This window comes from Lepus europaeus, chromosome 12 (genome assembly GCF_033115175.1).
Source record: "Lepus europaeus isolate LE1 chromosome 12, mLepTim1.pri, whole genome shotgun sequence".
NCBI lineage: Eukaryota > Metazoa > Chordata > Mammalia > Lagomorpha > Leporidae > Lepus > Lepus europaeus.
Window position 1 is genome coordinate 61,990,583 of NC_084838.1, and position 22,595 is coordinate 62,013,177.

The 22,595-nt window shown below is 36.4% G+C and overlaps 1 protein-coding gene across 6 annotated transcripts in view; it reads left to right on the forward strand.

Annotated features, from left to right (window-relative positions):
• The window catches only part of MPDZ (multiple PDZ domain crumbs cell polarity complex component), a 181,011-nt gene that overhangs the window by 82,415 nt on the left and 76,001 nt on the right, over positions 1–22,595 (forward strand). For 5 of the 6 annotated variants that reach the window (XM_062208253.1, XM_062208258.1, XM_062208255.1 and 2 more), the window contains exons 14-21: positions 390–536; positions 2,343–2,507; positions 5,258–5,443; positions 6,660–6,869; positions 8,888–9,004; positions 11,603–11,770; positions 19,436–19,720; positions 19,965–20,088. In XM_062208253.1, the coding sequence (XP_062064237.1) occupies positions 390–536; positions 2,343–2,507; positions 5,258–5,443; positions 6,660–6,869; positions 8,888–9,004; positions 11,603–11,770; positions 19,436–19,720; positions 19,965–20,088 (1,402 nt within the window). The remainder of the gene's footprint in view (positions 1–389; positions 537–2,342; positions 2,508–5,257; positions 5,444–6,659; positions 6,870–8,887; positions 9,005–11,602; positions 11,771–19,435; positions 19,721–19,964; positions 20,089–22,595) is intronic. The other variant, XM_062208256.1, reaches the window with a different exon arrangement.

The following is a 22,595-nucleotide window of genomic DNA, read 5'->3' on the forward strand; positions in this document are numbered from 1 at the left end:
AGAATAGGAAGCTCATTCTCTTGTTTTAAGCTTCGATTCTCTTTTAAAGACCACCGTTGATCCTCGATGACAGAGTAAGGCCAGGAGTGTGGTTCTGCATTCAGGCTGCTTTGGTTTAAAGCCCTTTTCTAGCCATGCAGTTCTGATTAGGTTAACCTCTGCACATCTCCTGTCCTTAATTTGGGAAACAAAAGGAGAAGTTGTACCTATTTATGAGAAGCAAACCGACTTTAGTTCTATTTCAGAGGCAAAGCTCCAGTAAGGTTTTAAATCTCTTGTGAGCCAGTTGATCATTTTTTTGGGGTGCTGATGGTGAACCCAAAATGTATACATGAAAAGAAAAAAAAAAAAGATGTAAATTAGGATTCTGATGTTTTTTCTCCTTTCAGGTGGCCCATGTGAGTAAGTTTAGTGAGAACAGTGGGCTGGGGATAAGTCTGGAAGCAACAGTGGGGCATCATTTCATCCGATCTGTTCTACCAGAGGGTCCCGTCGGACACAGTGGAAAGCTCTTCAGTGGAGATGAGCTGTTGGAAGTAAGACGCTCTGCTGTTCTTTCTCCTCCCTAAATAAGATTCTCAAGAGGTTATAGGAGGCTTCATGTGGTGATAAATGAATTATTAGATCTCCCCTCCAAAGTATATTTGAGACATCTCCAAACAAACATCTTTCCAAAGCAGAAATTTAAAATTTGTATATTGAGCTTCAGATCTAGTTCCATGCTGTCTTTCTTTTTTTCTTTCTTTCTTTCTTTTTTTCTTTTTTAGGTCCAGAAAGCTATAAAATCTTTCCTTAAAAATTTTTAAGCATGCATTTGGTTTGTAAAATAGATAATACGGCTGGCGCCGTGGCTTAACAGGCTAATCCTCTGCTTTGCGGTGCCGGCACACCGGGTTCTAATCCCGGTTGGGGCGCCGGATTCTGTCCCGGTTGCCCCTCTTCCAGGCCAGCTCTCTGCTATGGCCCGGGAAGGCAGTGGAGGATGGCCCAAGTGCTTGGGCCCTGCACCCGCATGGGAGACCAGGAGAAGCACCTGGCTCCTGGCTTCGGATCAGCGCGATGCGCCGGCCGCAGCGGCCATTGGAGGGTGAACCAACGGCAAAAAGGAAGACCTTTCTTTCTGTCTCTCTCTCTCACTGTCCACTCTGCTTGTCCAAAAAAAAAAAAAAAATAAATCCAAAAAAATAAAAAAAAGAAAATAGATAATACATTAACTATGTTTCAGAATCACAGAAAATAAAAAAAATAAATGTGGAAAGTTCTTCCCTGTCCCTCAACCACACAGTTCTTATCACTTTTTATTAGATAACTATTGATTTTTTTCCAAATATCCTACCAGTATTTTTATGCATAAATAAGTTTTTTTTTGTTTTGTTTTTTCAAAGATTTATTTTATTTATTTGAAAGAGTTACAGAGAGAGGTAGAGACAGAGAGAGAGGTCTTCCATCCACTGGTTCACTCCCCAGATGGCCGCAATGGCCAGAGCTGTGCCAATCAGAAGGCAGGAGCCAGGAGCTTCTTCCGGGTCTCCCATGTGGGTGCAGGGGACTAAGGACTTGGGCCATCTTCTGCTGCTATCCCAGGCCATAGCAGAGAGCTGGATCAGAAGTGGAGCAGCTGGGACTGGAACTGGCACCCATTTGGGATGCCATTGCTTCAGGTCAGGGCATTAACCCTCTGTGCCACAGCGCTGGCCCCTATGCATAAATAAGTAAACTTAAATTCTTTACCCTCACTTTTAAAATTATACTAGCATACAATACATGATATTTTAATTTTTATTTTTTCACTTGGCAATTCTATTACAGTGTTTGATTTTAAAACCTTCCCGGGGCTCACTTTGTTATTCCTCCACCTGCAGCGCCAGCATTCCATATGGGTGCTGGGTTCTAGTCCTGGTTGCTCCTCTTCTACTCCAGCTCTCTGCTGTGGCCCAGGAGGGCAGTGGAGGATGGGTCAAGTGTTTGGGCCCCTGCACCTGCATGGGAGACTAGGAGGAAGCACTTGGCTTCTGGCTTCGGATCAGCGCAGCTCTGGCTGTAGCGGCCATTTGGGGAGTGAACCAATGGAAGGAAGACCTTTCTCTCTGTCTCTCTAACGCCCTGTCAAATAAAAAAAAATTGTCCTTTTCTCCTTAATCCTCTGAGAATAACTTTATTAAGTCTCCTTTTCTGAGTTCCTTCACTAGCAGATCAAATATGGATGAAACCTAGTGGTTTCCTGTGAGTGCATTAGAAGTTCCAATTCCCACAAAATCGTAAACTTGCATGTAAATTATTTTAAATGATCCTTCCATAAATCTAACTGTTCTTTATATAATGTATTTTTTTATACAATACAGGTGAATGGCATCACTTTGCTTGGAGAAAATCATCAAGATGTGGTCAATATTTTAAAAGAACTGCCTATAGAAGTGACAATGGTGTGCTGTCGTCGAACTGTGCCACCCACAGCAGAATCAGAACTGAGTAGCCTGGACTTATGTGATATTGAGCTAACAGAAAAGGTATCCAATTTGCAGACATGAGGCTAATTTAAATTAGGAAGGCCAAATGCCATTAAAAAATTTTTTAAGCCTTTCTTCTTTTCTTTGGTATTTGATTTCATCACATAGTCCATGGCTTATAGGATAGACCAGGAAGTCACACAGACCTGGGTTTGAATCCGATTTGACACTAAGTAGCTGTGCGACTTTGGGCACTCATACTTTGTGTTTCTGAACCTCAGTTTTCTTTTTTGTAAGATATACATCATGATGCCTGTCTCAGAGAGTTGCTGTGAAGGTTAAATGATGTAATGATAATAGGTACTATTGTACTCCATATATGAGGTACTTGTATAATTTGCTTGCAGTATTTCTACTAAATAGATGCTTATATTGTTATCAGAAGAGAAAACTGATGTTTGCATATAGTGTATATGTGGTCCATATATGGAAAAGTACTTTTATGGAACTGACTCAGCTCTGCCTGGCATACAGTTAACTGCTTAGTGAATGGCTAAGATATGGGCAAATTCTTTCTATTTATATAAATTGTATTTATTTGCATATTATACTTTTGAAGTATGACAAATTTGAACATATAATTCTACATGTCAGGTAATTCTCTATTAAATTCAAAAATTTTAATTTTACTGTTTGCTTATTTGTTTCCATTCAGATCAAGATATTGAGATAGATATAATACCCTTCTCCTATGTAAATAATATCAAAAGTTAAGATTTAGGCTTTTCATAGTTTGTAGTCTATCACATTTTAAGTATAATGAGAGATTATATTGATTTGATTTACATTTTGCTCAAGGAATCAGTATAATAGCATAATTTTCAAAACTGAAGAATAAATTTCATAGTTTAATATTCACTTGGGTAATTAGGGTAAAACAAGAAAAAATTCCAAATTATGTAACACTCAAAGACTGGCACCATATATTCAATACCCATATTGTATATGGTCTAAAGCAGGTGGAAAGATTTTTATTCATATTCCTCAGCTGTGTAATGATTAAGTGTATAGATTATAATTTCATCCTGATGAACACCTCTATCTTTAATTTGGTATGCCCATAAAGAAGAATGAAGTGACATTAACCTTCATTTACTTATTTTTAGTGAAAAAATAACATTTTGAATTCATATTTCTGTGTCGGGTGCTTTATAAATGTTATTTCATTCTCAAAAAATTTCTGTGAGTTGGGTAACTCTGAGGCTCATATTAAGACTATCGCTCAAGGCCGGTGCAGCGGCTCACTAGGCTAATCCTCTGCCATGCAGCGCTGGCACACCGGGTTCTAGTCCTGGTTGGGGCACCAGATTCTGTCCCAGTTGCCCCTCTTCCAGGCCAGCTCTCTGCTGTGGCCAGGGAGTGCAGTGGAGGATGGCCCAAGTGCTTGGGCCCTGCACCCCATGGGAGACCAGGAGAAGCACCTGGCTCCTGCCTTTGATCAGCACGGTGCGCCGGTGGTGGCCATTGGAGGGTGAACCAACGGCAAAGGAAGACCTTTCTCTCTGACTGTCCACTTTGCCTGTCAAAAACCAAAAAAAAAACAAAACTATTGCTCAAGGTGAAAAACATAAGAAGTCACAGAGACAAGCTTCAAGTCCAGGCAAATCTGATTTCAAGTTTAATGTCTTACCACTGTACCTTAATTTATTAATGAAATAATCATATGCACAAGTGGCAGCATTTGGGAAAACTTACTTGCATACAGTGCATAGCTTTTTTTTTTTTTTTTGACAGGCAGAGTGGACAGTGAGAGAGAGAGAGACAGAGAGAAAGGTCTTCCTTTTGCTGTTGGTTCACCCTCCAATGGCCGCCGCGGTAGGTGTGCTGCGGCCGGCGCACCGCGCTGATCCGATGGCAGGAGCCAGGTGCTTCTCCTGGTCTCCCATGGGGTGCAGGGCCCAAGCACTTGGGCCATCCTCCACTGCACTCCCTGGCCACAGCAGAGAGCTGGCCTGGAAGAGGGGCAACCGGGACAGGATCGGTGCCCCGACCGGGACTAGAACCCGGTGTGCCGGCGCCGCAAGGCAGAGGATTAGCCTAGTGAGCCGCGGCGCCGGCCAGTGCATAGCTTTTATACATATCCATTTCTCTTGAATTGTTCTTATTTATCCCAAGAATTATTTTTATTTAATAGCAAAATAGCTTTATATTTTTTCTGACTATGGAGATAATTCTGAAAATCACCCATAATCATGCTTGTATTTTTTAAAGATTTATTTATTTATTTTAAAGTCAGAATTACAGAGAGAGAGGAAGAGACAGAGAGAAATGGTCCATCTGCTGGTTCACTCCCCAGCTGGCTTCAATGGCTGGGGCTGGGCCAGGCAGAAGCCAGGAGCTAGGACCTTCATCTGTGTCTCCCATGTGGGTGTAGGGGTCCAAGCACTTGGGCCATTCTCCACTGTTTCCCAGGCACATTAGCAATGAGTTGGATTGGAAGTGGAACAGCCAGAATTTGAACTGGCACTCATATGGGATTCCAGCGTCACAGGCAGTGCTTGTATATTTTTTACAGGAGGTCTTTGAACCATATATTTTTAATGCGTGTTACTCTAATTAGATATTTATTCTTCTGTAACAACTTTCAGTACTTCCAACCATATATTCTACAGGTTTCATGAAAGCTATTGCTTATTTGAGAATGTTTTGTTCTGGACAGAAGCTAGGAAACTCCTTCTCCCCAGTAATGTTGGTACGTGTGTCTGCCAGTCTAGTGCCTCTGAAATAAGAGCTGTCCGGTCTTTATCCAGCCTCATGTAGATCTAGGAGAGCTCATCGGGTCCTCAGAAACGGAGGATCCAGTGCTGCCCGTGACGGATGTGGTTCAGAATACGGAGGCGGTTCAAGCACCTTTGGCCATGTGGGAGGCTGGCGTTCAGCACATCGAGCTGGAAAAGGGGAGCAAAGGACTTGGTTTTAGCATTTTAGATTACCAGGTAAATAATTCCTACTTTTAATGATTTTTTTTTAAAACAGATACCATATATTAAAGGTATAGTGTTGATGGAAAAAAGTAGATAATATTTCAAAATCATTAAAGATATTTTCGTATTTCTAATTAATTTTTCAAAACACACATCTATGATGTATTGATCATCATAAAGAATTTCTTTTAACATGGAATTCAATGAGCTTTTTTTATTCAACTCATGGTAATTTGAAGAACATGTAGAATATATTTTAGAATTATCATGGAAATAGAATTTTTTTGGTCATTTAGAGAGGAAAATTATATCACCTTTTATTTCCATGCTCTTAATTGATAACATATATGTTACTGTAAGACTAAAATATTATTTATTTTGTTAAATAAGATTGATGCATGATATGTGACATATTATAAATTCTGATATTCCAGTTACCTTCCTAAATTCGTGAATATGCTCTAAATGGTCATGAACAGTCTGTGTCCTTACCCGAATTGTGTTCTAAGCTCAGTAAATGAGGAGATGCTGGCACCTGCATGATAGAGTGCAGCTATTACACTTGTTAGTATTGAAGCAGAAGGCCATCTCCCATGACTGTAGGAAGTTGTGTGCATTGGACCTGATACTCTGGAGCCTTGTTCTGATGTGGAGGTCGCTGTTCCAATGAAAACAGCATCAGCAAATAATATTTGGCTTCTTTCTTTGCTTCTTCATTCCAAAAATGCAGGTCCTAAAGTCAGTACACTCACGTCTAGTGGTGAGTTGATGTTCCACATGGCAACATCCTATTTAATAAGTGCTATTGTTAATAATTAATACACTCAGAATTTAGCCTCAAAGGATGGTTATAAATGTGTGTTTAGAGTGCTCTTCCATCTTATTAACTGTGTAGATTTGTGTCACTACCATCACAGTAAAATATAAAATCAGAATAGACAGCTTATTAAAAATAAAATTATAATTTTTATATTACCTGTACAATTGTTGAGCTCTACTTAAGAATATTAGTAAGTGAGATGCCATTGTTTCCAGTGAACTTTTTCTTTAAACTCTCCAAAATGGAGAAAATCTCAACCCAGATAATTCATTGAAAATTTTCTATGAATTTTTTTAGAGATATTTGAAGCAGTTACTTATCCTTTATATTTCAGAGTGAACAAGTTATAAAAAAAAAATTTGCAGTGGAAAAATGAGCTGAGTTCTCTTTGTTTTTCTGTTGTCTCAGGATCCAGTTGATCCAACAAGCACGGTGATTGTCATTCGTTCTTTGGTACCTGGTGGCGTTGCTGAAAAGGATGGTCGCCTTCTTCCTGGAGATCGCCTCATGTTTGTCAATGACGTGAACTTGGAGAGCAGCAGTCTTGAAGAAGCTGTAGAGGCGCTGAAGGGAGCACCCTCAGGAACTGTGAGGATAGGAGTTGCTAAGCCTTTACCTGTAAGAATTTGGATTTTATTGATATCTTTCTATATTAGCAAAAAAAGTGATCAGCTTTTCTTTGGCTCAGGTTTTCTCATGATTGAACCATGACTTTTGGTAGTTTTCTTCAAAGTGGTTATTAACTCTCTGAGGAAAAAGATTCAATTTGGAGTACTACTTTAAAAAGAATAAAGGAAATAAAGCAGCCAGGATTTCAACATTATGGTTCACTTTTGACCTTTTTAATTTCACAATAAGGTCTTTATAAATGCAAGATCAAATATTTCAAGGAAATATCGTGTAAAATATTAAAATACCAGTTTACTGGGGTATTGAAAATGTAATTGACATCGACATCTCACAGTAGAGTCTTTGATCCCAGTGGAGTCAAGTAGAATTTCTTTCAGAGTGACTTAAGTTCCTAAATTCTGTTAATTTCAACATATTTGTTTCCTAATTACTCCAGATCAGGGAATTAAACTTTGGAAAATGGGCTCATCAACTTTTTGACACTCCTCCTGGGAGGGTATAGGTCCCACATTCCACAAAGTGATATTCGAAACAACTAATGAATGTATGCCGTGTAAAGCGCTGTGTTTCATTTGTTCTAGTGGTTGCAGTGTGCACTAAGCACTATATTACACTGAAATTAAGTTAGAGACTTCCTCAATATCTGTGTGTTTTTTCTGGAATATAAATAGAGTTGTAAAAGAAAGGGCAAATATACTGTCTCTTGAGAAAATAAGAGTACAAATACATAGATATATTTGTTTAAATAGCAAAAAGAATTTGTTGACTTTTGTGAATTTGTTCAAATAATAAGCATAGTTAATGTATTTAAATATGATTTATTCATGTACCACTTTTTATCTCACAAAGCATTTCAGAACCTATGAAAATATATTTATGAAAAAAGAAAGACAAAGGAGGGAAGAATGACGACCATGTTAGTCCAGTCTAAAACACACTGGCATTGTAGAAACGTCCACAATTGACCAGTACAAAGAGTAATGTGAAAACAGAGATAGGCCATCATGGGATTCTGTATTTATTAATGTTAGATCATAAATTTGGTATAATATTTCTATTAAACAATGAAAAGTGCTAAACATCCAATATGTGTTTTTTACCCTTAAGGCAAAACCATACAGATTTTTAAAAGCAGAGTATTCTTTTTCTAGCTGATTTCAAAATAAATGTCTTTCATACCATATTTGATATTTCCAATTTAGCATGCATTGCAGTATATGATAAGTATATTTATTATACAAAGTCAAGTTTAATAAATATTAAACTCATGTATAAGAAGAATGTTTTTTCCACAGCAATACTTCTTTTGCATGGATTGCCAAAACAGGGTGATGTACACAAGATAATTACCTATTTTAGTCCATATTGTCTGAGATTGTATGTTGTTTGAGGTCAGTGTGACCAAGATCACAATATAATAGCCCAGGACTGAAGTTTAAGCAGTAATGCATATAGAGTTTTTGCTCTGTTTTGTTTTGTTTACAAGCCATGCTTAATTAAGAGACTTCACTGCAGGGATCAGTAACATTCCTTGTCAAATAAACTACATTCTTAAAAAGCTTCTGTAGAGAAGCTCATCCTTCCTTTTAATGTTTTCCTCTTCTGCAGTTTATTTTAGGTATTAACACTTAAGACCTGCTTTATTTATTAGGATGTCATTGTTTGGCCAGAATAGTAGACAGATAAAAATAACCAGAAAATTACGATAATATTTTTAAATTGCTGTTGGCTTTTATAATAAGAATGAAAAAAATTAGTATGAAGAGATTTTTATGTAATAGATGATGTTCCTATTAGGATAAATGTCCTCATTGTGTCTTAGCAAATTAAAATGCTTAATGGGAATATCAGATTTCTTGATCTATATAAAGTCACGTGTTATCATTTGAAAACTTTCCCATTGCTTTTCTCTTCCTCCTTTACTTTCCCTCCCCTCCCCTTCCTTCCCGATCTCCTTCTTTCTTGGCTGTTTGCTGTCTTTTCCTTAAACTGTGTTATCCCTGCAGCTTTCACCAGAAGAAGGTTATGTCTCTGCGAAGGAGGATTCCTTTCTCTACCCACCACACTCCTGTGAGGATGAAGGGCTGACTGACAAAGCCCTCTTCAGGGCTGACTTGGCTCTGGTTAGTGGCCACACTTATCAAGCTTTCTCTCAGAAGTTTTGTCTTATGTTGCCTTTCAAAATACACTGAAGATGTCATGTTCTATTTTTTGTTTCTTATACTTTTCAAACCTAAACCTGTTATCACCAACTCAAGTAGTTCTCATGGTTGAAAATGTCTCTCTCTCTCTCTCTCTATATATATATATATATGTATACACATACACACACACATATATATAAATGTATCTCTGAATATGTGTTTATATTTGTTGGCTTTGTAGAGAACATTCAATTAAAATGACATTGTATCTACATGTAGATTTAATCTGTGATAACTAATGTTATTAGAGGACTTCATTGCTCTGATTTCATACCTGGATATTTTTAGACATTCTTTAACTGTTTTCAGTATTCAGACATAAATCAATGCATTGGCTACCTTTTAATGATGTAACAGGTATATTTTCTCATTAAATATTAATAGTTTAAAATAATATTCATTGGTTCACTTATCGAAACACATACTGTCTATAAATATAAGAATGTAAATGATTGATTTACTAGAAAATTTAATTAGAGATTTTGTTTCTGCTTGCTCTTTATTAAATCATTAATTAAAATACAATTATTTAGGTGCCACTCTTCCATGGGAACATTACTATCTGGTAGATGGGACAATGCTTATGTTGATAATTAAAGGATAAAAATCATCTACCATGTGGCATTTATGCAATACACCAAATTATGCATCCTTATTCTCATTACTCCTACGATTAAAGCTAGATGCCTAACTATGTCCTACTTTTTACATACTTCAGTGTTGTTAGTCTAGGAAGAGGTTTAAAACCTGTCAAATTCTTATGTATTTATAACTGATTATGCACATCTCGCTTTGAATCACAGTGTGAATTATTTCTTTGACTCTACATTCATTTTGGTAATCCCCATTTTGGGAGAGACAATTCTTTCCATTAATATTTTTAAGTGCAGGTTCTTGAAATAGCCATTTGGAAAGTTTCGTGCATATTATAGTGAATGCAATAATTTTACATTATAATGCTTAACTTGCTGGATACCTTTTGGCTCTAATCTTCATGGGCATATGTTAGCACTTCAAAACTAGATTAGTATGCTATGAGCTATGTTAAGTTCTTTGGGTTAAATAATACCCAACTGTAGCAAATTCCTTTTGAAATGTCAGAGGACACAAATATATCACTGACTTTAATATACACTAAAAAAAAGTATTCTCTCTAGAATTTACAGGGCTTCCTTAAAGCTCCTTAAATACATACCAACTGAAATGAAGATTAGTCCCACTTTGATGGGAGCTTAGCATCTCATAATAAATAGCGTGGCAATCAGTAATCTTGGGCTGCTAACTGAAGTTCTCTGTGTCCTCATGTTTTATCTCTACAGCAGCTAGATAAATTGTCAGGAATTCTTCCAAGTTTCTAAGGCATCAGTGAGTTATACAAATTATATTGAGGTATGCTTTCTTCAATGTAAATATTTGTTGTAATCCATGATATGAGGCTTACTTGATACTACTTACCTAAATAGCAAAGCTAAGTATTTATTATCTAGATTGTTGTACATAATGCACATTTGTAAAGTGTAATCCTCCACATGGTGACTCCCCAGAGAATTTGAACATATAAAGTTGAACCAGTGAATTTGAATATTTAAAATAGATGAGAAGGCCTATTAAAAACATTTGAAGAGAAGGCCATTTGAAAATTGCCCCTCTGTATTTTTAGCAGCTTTTCGCAAGAATATGACTTGGTATAAAGCTATAATGTTTCTAATTTTTGGCACAAAAAGAATTGTAACATATGGGATTTTGCCATCAAGATAGAAAATGCTGGTATTATCAGAGAAGAGTAGCATTTGTATCTATTCTGCCTGTTCTAAGGTTTGACTGAATTGCAAGAAGACAAGCTCACAATGACTTAATTCTTTCTCTTGGTTCTTCACAGAAGATAGTAATAGGACTTTTAGATTAATATTTAGTGAAATTGTCTCATTCTATATGAGTTTTATAACAGAAGCTTATAACTTAAAGCTTCACCCAAAGCCAGATCATAATTAGACTCCTTGTTTGTTAGTGTAATTTTAGCATGATATAACAGATTTTCTCTGGTTTGTGCAACTTGAGTGGTTTCAAAATCTAGTTCAAAGTAATTTACACAGAGATTTTATTTTCAGTGAGGTTGACAAATAGGTTACAGTGGAGCACCTCATTGAATTATAATTTTATTTGAATAGGAAAAGTGATGACCTATTTCATTTTATTATAAAATTGTAAAAACTGGGCATGTGAATATTCTCCTTAACATATGGAACTATTTAAATTTAGAATTGATCCAGGCTCTTTGTTAATTGCACTTTTATTGATGGAATAAAATAGCCTTCCATGCCAGTACCCTTTGCAGTAGGTGGGCAGTTCATCTCTGTCCTGCTGCATTATTATTCTGGTAAGCAGTCCAGAGGGTGGAGAGAGGGCATGCATAAAACAGAATCAACAAAAAATGCTACTCGTGTGCTTTTTTGTCTCAAATCAAGAATGACATACAGGTAACAGAGCTGGTTTCCTATATTGTTGTTTTATTCCTAGGTGGACACAAATGATGCTGACCTGGTGGATGAGTCCACATTTGAATCTCAGTACTCTCCTGATAAGGACAGTGTCTACTCTCCTCAAGCCTCTATTTTATCTCTTCATGGCAGTGCTGGTAGCGATGGTATGAACTACGGTTCCTCCCTTCCATCATCGCCTCCCAAGGTACGAAAGAAATGTCTTTTCATTTATGGGAAAACCTTGTGAATAATTTTCAGAGACCAGTGTTAATGGGAAGTTGTGGGGGTAGCATGTTAGAGATAGTGTTTCTCCAGTCACAGATTCTCATTATCAGATTAAAGTACAATTTTATTTAGCAGTGTTAATTGAGTGTCTTTCAGATTTTTGGAGACTGTTTAATTCCCATGGCCTCGAGACAGTGTCTATCAAAGCTTGGATTAGGATTTCCATGTCAGAAAGAAAAATTTTAATGAGCTGTATTTCTCTTTTTGTTTTGTCTACTTTGGAAAAATTATATGAACAATGTTTTTCAGTGTTTTTATGTGAAGTTAGATATTCAAATATTTCTTATTTTAAAATTTACTAATTAAATTATAGCTATAATATTTTCAGTATAAAATGATACAAAAGAATTCACAAAAATAACTGTGAATGGTAAAGTATATTTATGTTACTGCATATGAATGATGAGTTTACTTACTATTTAATGTCTTTGCCTTGCATCTTTTATAGATAAATGATTGGCAGAAATGCCCCAGCTTTATTCATTTTCTTGGTGACTATGTATAATGTTCAATAAGTAGTATTTTAAAATCTATCCAACCTTTGGGTATAAAAATGACAAGTTACCATGAACTTTTTTTTAAAAGAAGATTTATTGATTTATTTGAAAGAGTTACACAGAGAGAGGAGGAGAGGTAGAGAGAGAGAGAGAGAGAGAGAGGGAGGGGTCTTCCTTCCACTGGTTCACTCGGAGCTGCGCTGATCCAAAGCCAGGAGCCAGGAGCTTCTTCCTGGTCTCCCACATGAGTGCTGAGGCCCAAGGAGTTGGGCCATCCTCTGCTGCTTTCCCGAGGCTGTAGAAGAGAGCTGGATCAGAAGTGGAGCAGCTGGGACTCAAACCGGCCCCCATATGGTATGCTGGCACTTCAGGCTGTGGCTTCACTTGCTGTGCCACAGTGCCGGCCCCTCACCCCCCTTTTTTTAAAGATTTATTTATACCATGAACTTTTATCTATTTTTATATTGGTTAATTATCTTTCTATTGGTTTGCTGGACTTTATGTTCTCTGAAAATTGATACATATGTAATAATTTAACATGTTTTTTGAGTATGTATGTACTTTTGTGTAATGAAAGTCTAAAGATGTTGGGAACTATGCTTATCAGCTTCAGGGAAGAAGTCACCCTTAGAGATGAAAAGGAAGCATGGGAATTTAGCCGTGTCCATAATATGTCATTTTAAGAGTGAATAAATATGGCAAAGTATATCTGCCAAATCTGGGCAACAAGTCAATATATGAATATATTTTCTTAATTTTTCTACATTAAAATATACCATAAAAACACCTTAAAATTGGACAATAAATTTTCTTAAATACTTGGATTCTGCAAAAATTGAGTTCAGTGGGAAGAGGTCTGTTTTTATGAATAAATTGTGAACTAGGATCTCTATAGGTTTCATATGGTTTTTCTTATTTCTTTATTAACAAATAATTTTTTTTGCCAGAACATTTTCAAAGCATTCTCTTTTATATTCGAGGTACACCTGTTATCCTTGCAAATAATGCTGGGCAATCTTGAATTAGTTTTCAAGGTATAATCTTGGTGGAGCAGCTGCTGTTCTCCCACCACACCTGAGACTGTCTGGTTGTGTCCTGTCTGGAATGTGTTCAGTCTTCCCCGGCCTCAGGGCTGGAAGCTTAGTTCATCTCCTAATGGGATCCCCTAATCTACTGCATAGCATATTTCTTCTTGCCAGTGGGACAGATTGCATTGTTTAACTTAGTAATTGTTACTTAAAGGGATTACACAATCTGCATACTGAGAAGCATATATTTTACAGGGCAAATGCTGGCTGTGTGCAGCACAACATATTGGCTTACTGAAGTCTGTTTGCCTCCTTTTTATTTTTTTTCCCAAGCAGTTTACTCTTTTGTTGAAGCAAATTTTGGCAAGCTGGGCTATCAACTGAAAAACTTAAACTACAAAACAACAAAGAAGACATTAATGAGAGTGTTTTAAAAACACATTGTGAAACTCCTGTGTACTTCCAGTTTTCTTAGAAAGTAGGAACATTCCTATATCATGGTAAAGCTGTAAAATTGTTTTTGTGGGATTTTGTTGTTTTCGGTGGCACCTTTTTTAGTACCTAGATTTTTTGCTAGAAAATTTTTGTAAATAAAAATATTATCATTCATTTTTCCTATTTCTTTGTACTATTTTAAAGCAAATTCTTAATTTGTTATGAAATTTCAAATTGTCTACTTTTGTTAAATAACCATGAGCTTGTTTCAGAGCTTTCTAATCAATAGCATAAAACCAGATAGTATATAATATTATTTAAGCATATATGGTTAGATACCATATAAGCAAGCATATAGTATAAATAGATGTTTAACATAGATAATGCACCAAAACTGTTCTGAAAGGAATAAAATAGGGTGAGGATCTCATTGATTCCTCAAATTTTTGAGTTTTCTATCTGTGTAATAATTGTAGTCTTTTTTTTTAAAGAATTATTTATTGGAAAGGCTTATTGACAGAGAGTGAGAAACAGAGTATGAGAAATTCTGTCCTCCCACTCCTCAAGTGGCCACAACAGCCAGTGAGCTAGGCCAGGCTGAAGCCAGGATCCAGGAACTCCATCTGGGTCTCTAACAAGGGTGACAGTGACTCAAGTGCTTGAGCCATCATCTGCTGCTTCCCAAGTGTATTAGCAGGGAGCTGAATCAGAAGTGTGGAAGACAGGACTCTAGCCAGCGCTCAGATGTGGGATGCAGGAGTCCCAAGCAGCAACTTAACCTGCTGTGAAATCTTGCAGTCTTAAATGATGATTGGAAGTAGAAAAAAATTTTACCTATCTTCTCACTGTGATGAGAGGTTGTGTTAGTCAGCTTTTCATTGCTGTAATGAAAATACCTGAGAAAAGCTAACTTAAGAAGGAGGGTTTATTTTTGTATGTAGTTTTGGAGGTTCATAGCCCAAGATCTGTTGGAATGCTTTGGTAATGCAGTCTGGTGAAGCCAGAAGATGACAGTGCATGTACAGAGAAACAATCACATGTCCATCCAGGAAGCAGAGAGACAGGGAGCACACTCATTCTCCATGTCCATGTATCTTTTCTCTCAGTCACTATGATTTGATTACCCTAACAGCCTACTCCAGGCTGATCACTTCCCATGCTTGGATTAAGCTTCCATCCTTAATCCATTAACATGAATTCGTTAAGCATTCACATAAGGCTTTGGAAACCAAACCTTTAACACATGGGCCTTTTTGGAGACACCTAGATCAATTTGCAAACTATAGCAAGCTCTCTTGACCTTATTCCATATGCCACCAGAAGCTGCAAAAGCTGATTACCACAAGGCTGGCCCATCACAGTGGGAAGCCCCACTCTATAAAGCAGAGTTTAAGACCCTGTCACAGCTTAAACACCAGAGGGCGGTTGTAGCCAGCCATACATTGGCGCGCATAAAATTCTCCCCTTTGGGGCCCATTCTACATTTTTTTTGAAGGAGTACACATTTGCTTAATTTTGATATTTATCATTTAAGAATTTAAATGCATACTTCTTTGATACTTAGGTTAATGGAGGCAGGTCACTTAAATGTGGGTTTTAAAGGCAACAAAGCTATTGCTTTGGGAATTTTTTTCCCTTTCTTATGGTTTCAGATGTTACTTTTTTGTTAATCTTTTTATCTTTTTCCCTCTTACCTTAAAAGACATGAAAAATGCAGAACTAACTATTTTCCAAATTTAAATGTTTATAGACTTCTGTTTAAGAGCTCAACATGGTTTTTAGGACAACAGATACTTGCTTTATTTTTTTTTTTCCTATTTTAATTTAAAAATACAACTGGTAGGGATTTTATAGCTACATAATGAGTCTCCATTTCTACTCCTTATCCACACCCTACACACTGTCCTCCCCTGGATACCAATAGTCTCACTCTCTTACCAGAGGTGAAATTGTTGCCAACATATGTATGTCCTTTGCTCCAGAATATTAGTTTTGCCAGGGAATTCTGGTGATTCTACTGCAGGGTGAAGTTAGTGTTTGTCAAGACAGGAGCTTTTCTTTGTACCTTATATACTTAATATGACTAATGGATTCCATAATTTACAAAAGCATATTCCTACAGATCTCACTTCAGCGTCATTTTCTAGCATAAGATATTGCTACTTCACATCTGTATTTAGGATGTTTCTTATTTTTTTTTTTTTGAGAAGAGATTAAGCTAAAAAATCAAATCACTGTAGTCTTAATGATGAGTGAATGAAGAAGTCATAGTGACAACATTTCAGGCTCTCAAAGATATACAAGATGTTGCCTTTTCCCACAGTAGAGAGTATATAAACCTAAAGGAAGTATCCCTCCTCTCAGGACAGATGGGAAAGTCATAGTAAGTTGGAGCAGCTATGCTTGCAGTATATTTTTATAAAGTATAACAAGAATGCTCTGGTAGACTGCTTATTGAAGAAAAGCAGAGTATGGCCAGTGAACATTGAAGTATTTAGCTGAGCTATATAAAGACATTATCAGGGGAAATAATGTCCCCAAGCCTAACTTTAACATAGGCACTGAACTTTTTCCCGAGTATATTTGACATGTTAATTTAACCTCTTCTCTGCTTTTTCCTGAGGGGAAATATATATTTTATCTATAAATACATCATGTGGAAGCACATGTTAGTATGGAGTTTTGAAAGACTTCAGCTTCGATGCGAGTTGCACTGGAAAATTATAGAGTTATTTTTGGACATCTTATGGGTGAAGAACTGTTTTTCTTTCAGATCCTTAAGATTTTTAAAAATAAAACTCAGTTGGTTGTTCAGCTACCAGAAATGCTTCTGAAGTGGGTGTATGTTGTCTACTGTGTTGATCAGCTATTTCTTTTCTGTGTGTCTGTGTTAACTCCTTCATGAATAATGAGTGGAAATTTCTGTTACACGACTTTTAGTACATCTCAACTAACAGGTGGCTTCACCTCTTTTTCTGATGAGGACAAATTTGTTATCTTTATTTGAGGAATGGGAAAAATAATTTACTGCTAATTATTATAATTACTTTAGAAATAAGGAAGCTAACCAGTTCTATAGCAAGTACATTGTTATTTTTCCTAAGAATATAATAAGCAAAATTGGATGAATGAGCCATGGTTTATTATTTAGATTCTAAAAGGCTAGGGGAGGAAACATTCCTATGTTTTGTTTCTGAAGATACTAATGACATTAATTGTTTTTGTGATATTCCTGCTGCCTTAATCTTTGTAACAGAACTATTTAATAATTTCAGAGATACGGTAACTTTCATTGAAGGAGGGCAGTATAATACATTGAAAAATATGAGACGTTTAACTCACATATACCTTGAAACAAATTCTAGATGGTTAAAATCTAAAAATAAAGCATTTATAAAAACAGGATAAAAGTACTAGAAATCATTTCATTTATGCTTTGTGGAGGAAGGACTTACTAAGTCATGTATTAAATCCAGAAGCACAAAAAATAAATTGGCAAAGTTTATTACATTGATTTGGTTTCTACATGACAAAGTATTTGCTTTATAGACTTAAAAGACAAAGGATAGACCAGGAAATATTTGTAATATTTATCACAAAGATCTTGTATTCAGAATATTTCAATGACAAGAACAACTAAAAATCACTGGATAAATACTTGAACTGTATGAAGAAAGCATCACAGAAGATAAACAAATGGCATGTCCTCGCCAACTATCAGGGCATGCAGGCTATACCACTAATGGATATACTTCTTACAGATCAGATTGCTAAACTAATCTAGGGTTGCCAAGGTCATTCAGTTAATATTATCTCTTCTTTAGAGAAAATGATTTATTTGAGAGGCAGACAAAGCTGTCATCCACTGGCTCACTCTGTAAATACCCACAGTGTCCTCTGGTGTGGATCAAAAACAGGGCCAGAAGCTCAATCTAGGTCTCTGATAAAGGCGGCAAGAAACCAAGTGCCATCCTCCCAGGGTATGCATTGGAAGGAACCTGGAATCAGCTGATGGAGGCAGTCATCTAACCTAATCCTCTGTTATGGGACAAAACTGCTAGGCCAAATTCCCCTCTACCCCCCCCCCCCACCTGCCCCAGTATTCTCTTTAAAGAAGAATTTGGAAGATTTTGGTAATATTTAAGAACAGCATGTCATTTGACCCACCACTCCTTGTAGTTCATAATGAATATATTTTCATACATGTGCACCAAGCTGTATAATATAAATCACAGCAATGGCCAACAATTATTGGGCATTTTTTGTTATGTTAGGCCTGCTTTTAGTACTTTGTGGGTTTTAACTCTGTGCTTTTCAAATGTCCTATTGTTTTTCCCAGTTAATAGAAGAGAGAAGCAAGGCACAAAGTATTTAAGTTACTTGCCACAGCTCAGGTTGCCCGTGGTGGAGTCAGGACTTGAATTCCGGCAGCTTGGCTCTGGATCCTACACTCCAGCACCTCTCATACTTAGGAATAACTTATAGCTATCGGAATTTCTCATAATTAAGATATAAAGATGTTTTAAACACAAGTCAAATACTATTTATTGTGTGGGTCTGTTTAGATTTTAAAAATGTGTATTCTTGTGTGTGTGCATGTGTCCTGTATATATTATGCAAATGCATGAAGAAATCTGATTCATAAACACCTATGTGATGTAGCAGTTTTTCCTGGGGAAGGGAATGGAAGTAGGACCCATAAGGGAAAATTTTCATATTGTACTCTGTATGAGTACACAGTATTCATGTGCAAGCCTCAATTATCTCATATGATAATGCATGTGTATGCTACTTTAATGCCTTAAAAATTTCATCAAGAGTGTCAAAGGGAAAACTGATATATTTACTCAGCAGTAGCTCCTAAAACAACTGCTTGCCTAAAGCTCATACTGACATAGTATATCTGTTCTATTAGATACATGTATTTTTGTAGAAATGTAGAATTGTAGAGTTTCTGGGAATTGTAGAAATTGTCCGCTCTAAAAGCCCACAGAGATTCTATAATGCACGGATTGTGAATAACAGAGTCTGGATTAGACTTTATATTTATGATGAGCCATTTCAGTATCTGTTACATCTTCAGAATACTGATACACATTTTCCCTATGATTGAATTGTAAGGCTTTCTATTCTTCATAAATACCTTTAAATGCCTTTCCAAATAATTTTCTCTTGGATGCTCTTATGAATCTAATTAAGGTCACCCTTTGTAATGATCTGACCTTGTAATAACTAGGAACTTCACACTGGGTAGACATCAATTACATTTTAAGTGAGACTTGGAAATATAAGTTATTCACTTTTCTCTGTGGCATGAACACTGAATAATTTTATTTGTTGATATTGTATAATATTTTATCTAAATAATCATATGTACAGTATATAGGACATGTATAATTCAGTAGAACATGAGATTATGATTTGTAAGAAATATATTTAAGGGTACTTTTGGAAATAAAGATAGAAAAGCTGCTAAGTGAAGAACTTACATGTTTGTTAATGCTTTTTGAATAAGAAATCATTGTTTTCAGTTTTATTCTTCATGTAATAGTTGTTTGTTAAGGAGTGGTTTTATAAGATACATTGACATAATTCTGGTCACAATTTTTGTTCTTTAATTGTCAGGAAGTTACTGAGCATTCTTCTGATCCAGTTCTTGATCTGCATATGTCCTTCGAGGAACTCTATACCCAAAATCTGCTGCAAAGAAAGGATGAGAATTCACCTTCAGTGGACTTGAGCATGGGGCCTGCTTCTGGGTTTACCATAAACGATTACACACCTGCGAATGCTATTGAACAGCAATACAAATGTGAAAACACAATAGCATGGACTGAGACTCACTTACCAAGTGAAGTTATATCCCGTGCAGAACTTACCTCACCTGTGCTATTTGATTCAACTGGAAAGGTTTGTACATTATGATGACATAGGAGACAGTGAAGGGTTCAAGTGTTCTAGCTAAACTCTTACTCTTCATTTGAAATAAATAAATGCTCTCCTGACACTGAGATTTTCAGAAGGCAACCTATGAACTTGTTTTGGTTATAGATTTGTGTAGAATCCAGCACAGCCAATGAGAGCCTGTGTGTGATGTTGAAATCACACTCCAAAGTCTAGTTTTCCTTTGTGATTTACTTTTTCTTTCTTTCAGGGCTCTGAGTACTTGACTGAACAGAACTCCCTGGTTTCTAATTCTGAATGTGTCATGCTCCAAAACATATCCAAAGAATCTTTTGTGAAAACTATTACTGCAGCAAAAGGCAATTCTAGCCTAGGTAAGTCCCTCATTTTCCACATATGATGGCTCCTCCAACCCCTTGCCCAAGGGACATACTGAATATGGTAGGTTTCAAAACTCTTTGGCATAGATAAGAAAATAGATGTTGAAATTTTCCTGTTGTTTTTACTGTTTTTCTTTTTATGGCACTCATTATTTTTCTTGAAATGGTTAACAGGTTTGTTTACTTCATGCTAGCTTAAATCCCTCAATCTCTTAATTACTTCAAAGTATTCACAAGCCTCATTTACATTCAAGTAAAAGATATACGAGTGGTTGAGTGGTTTGTGTATGAAATGGCAAATCAGAAAAGGAATTCTTAGAAAATGAAAAGTCAGCAATTTGGAATTCTAAATTCTTTGGAAAAGTAAATTATTAGTTTGTTTGAATGTTACCAGTTATGCACAAGTCAGTTTATATTTAATTTCTTTCATTCCCTGAAATAAAGATGAAAAGGACAGCCAGGTGTGCCGCTACCAACATGCAAATGTTGTGATTCAATAGTATTTCCCAGGTGGCAGGATTTTTGTGTCCTATTACCCATAAAATATTTCGGTTGGTTAATGATCACAAAAACCTCTGGACTGGACAAATAAGACTTCCTATGGAATTAAAGATCCTAATCACAATAGCTAAAACTACATCCAGACAGTGCAATTTGTTTTTCATTGAGTTAAACTGTCACAGACTTAGCCGTCCCTACTGCTTGCTGTTTACAAGCAACATAACAGATCAGTTGCTCTGAATGCCCCAGTACAGCCACAGAATCTGATTAGTTAGCTCTACAGCAGATACCCAGGTCCTTTGATTAAGTAATCCACCAATACCTGCTATGTCAATAGCTAATGGCAAGACCTTGTTTCCTTGTTAAAGTTCACACTTGATGAAGCCAACAATGCTTCCTCAAGAAATAAGACTCCAGCTCCTGTCATTTTTTGTTTTCTATATGCAAGCCACTATCCATAGACACTATTATATAATAACTTTCTCAAGGAATATGGATTTACAAGAGTAAGCTCATTGGCATGTAAAATCCTAAAGGCATTAAAACAAGTGTGCTATGAGAGACACTTATATCAAAGACACGAAAGGCTTAAAAGAGGAACAAATAATCCCTACTCTCTGAGAGTAGAGAAGGTTGAAGAGAAGGGGAAAACATGTATTTAGGTCTTGGGATAGGAGTAGATTTTTACCATGTATTTCAGGAATTGGAAAGAGTCAGAAGCTACTAGAGTTTCATACAGGGGTATGAAAACTGTTTGTTATGATGTAGTGTTGTGTGATGGCTCACAAAGTGAGAGTTGAAGCCAAAGGAATGATAGGCAGCAGACAACTGCTGGGCAGGATTAAGAGCAGGACACAGGACTTTCCATGTAACCTTCTCAGGCCTTAAGTTTCCAGTAAGCAGTGGGTGCCAACCAAAAAACAGTGACATGATCAGATTCATGTTTTAAGATCATTCTGGCATTAGTTGGTAAATTAGATTGGAAGCAAGTAGATGTCTTTTATAACAGCCATAGTTTGCACAGATCTGATTTTATAATCTACCATTTAGAGTGCGTATTTTTAGTGTACTGACAGAATGTTGGATTTTGTCGAATCTTGTCTTCATCTAATGAGAAGGCTATAAGGATTTTCTTGTTTATGCTAATATGTCAAGATACATTGATTTTACTTTTTGTTGTGGTAAAGTATCGTAACATAAAATGGACAATTGTAACCATTTTAAAATGTGCATTACTGTGGCTGTAAGTGCATTTACATGCTACAAAACTGTCTTCACAAACTTTGGTTTGGAAGACTGATACATTTCAAACACAATCCATGGATTTTCCTTTGTTTTTACTTTTGCAGCCTCACTTTTAAGCATTTTGCATCACATATTGTGTTTCTCATTTAATTCTTTAAGCAATCCTCAGAGTAGGCATTATTATCCACATTTTACAGATGGGTAAACTGAGGCTATGCATGAGATTAAGTCAGTTGCTAAAGGCCAACCTGGTTGTTCAGTGGTGAAACTCAGTTTTTAACCAGTTTTTTGTTCCACAGTATGTTGTTTAGGATATTTGAACGTAATTTTTCTGAGAAAAAAATTGAGAGATGATACATTATACATCTAAAATCTAGTTAGTGCACATTTCTTGCAAGTTTTGAACCTCCCCAAATCATCATTTAATTAAAGGAAAGTATAAACTAACCCAATTGATATCAGCCTCTTGGTTTATACAGTTGACATGATCTGAAAGCTTCAGTGGTGGATTGGTTCATGCGTTATATGTGCCATTAACAGTGGATTCAGAGGACATGTCAAGCGTTGCTCGGATGATGTTACATGTCCATGGCTTTTTTTATTGAAGAGTATGTGGAGTACATGGTGCAGATGAGAACAAGATGATGAGTTAGATTTGCAGTATGGGCCATTGAGTTAAATTTTGTTTTGTGGACATTTTTATTTTAAAAGAGTACAATTGGTTGGTGAGTCCTGGTGGGAAGGGTGGGTAAGGG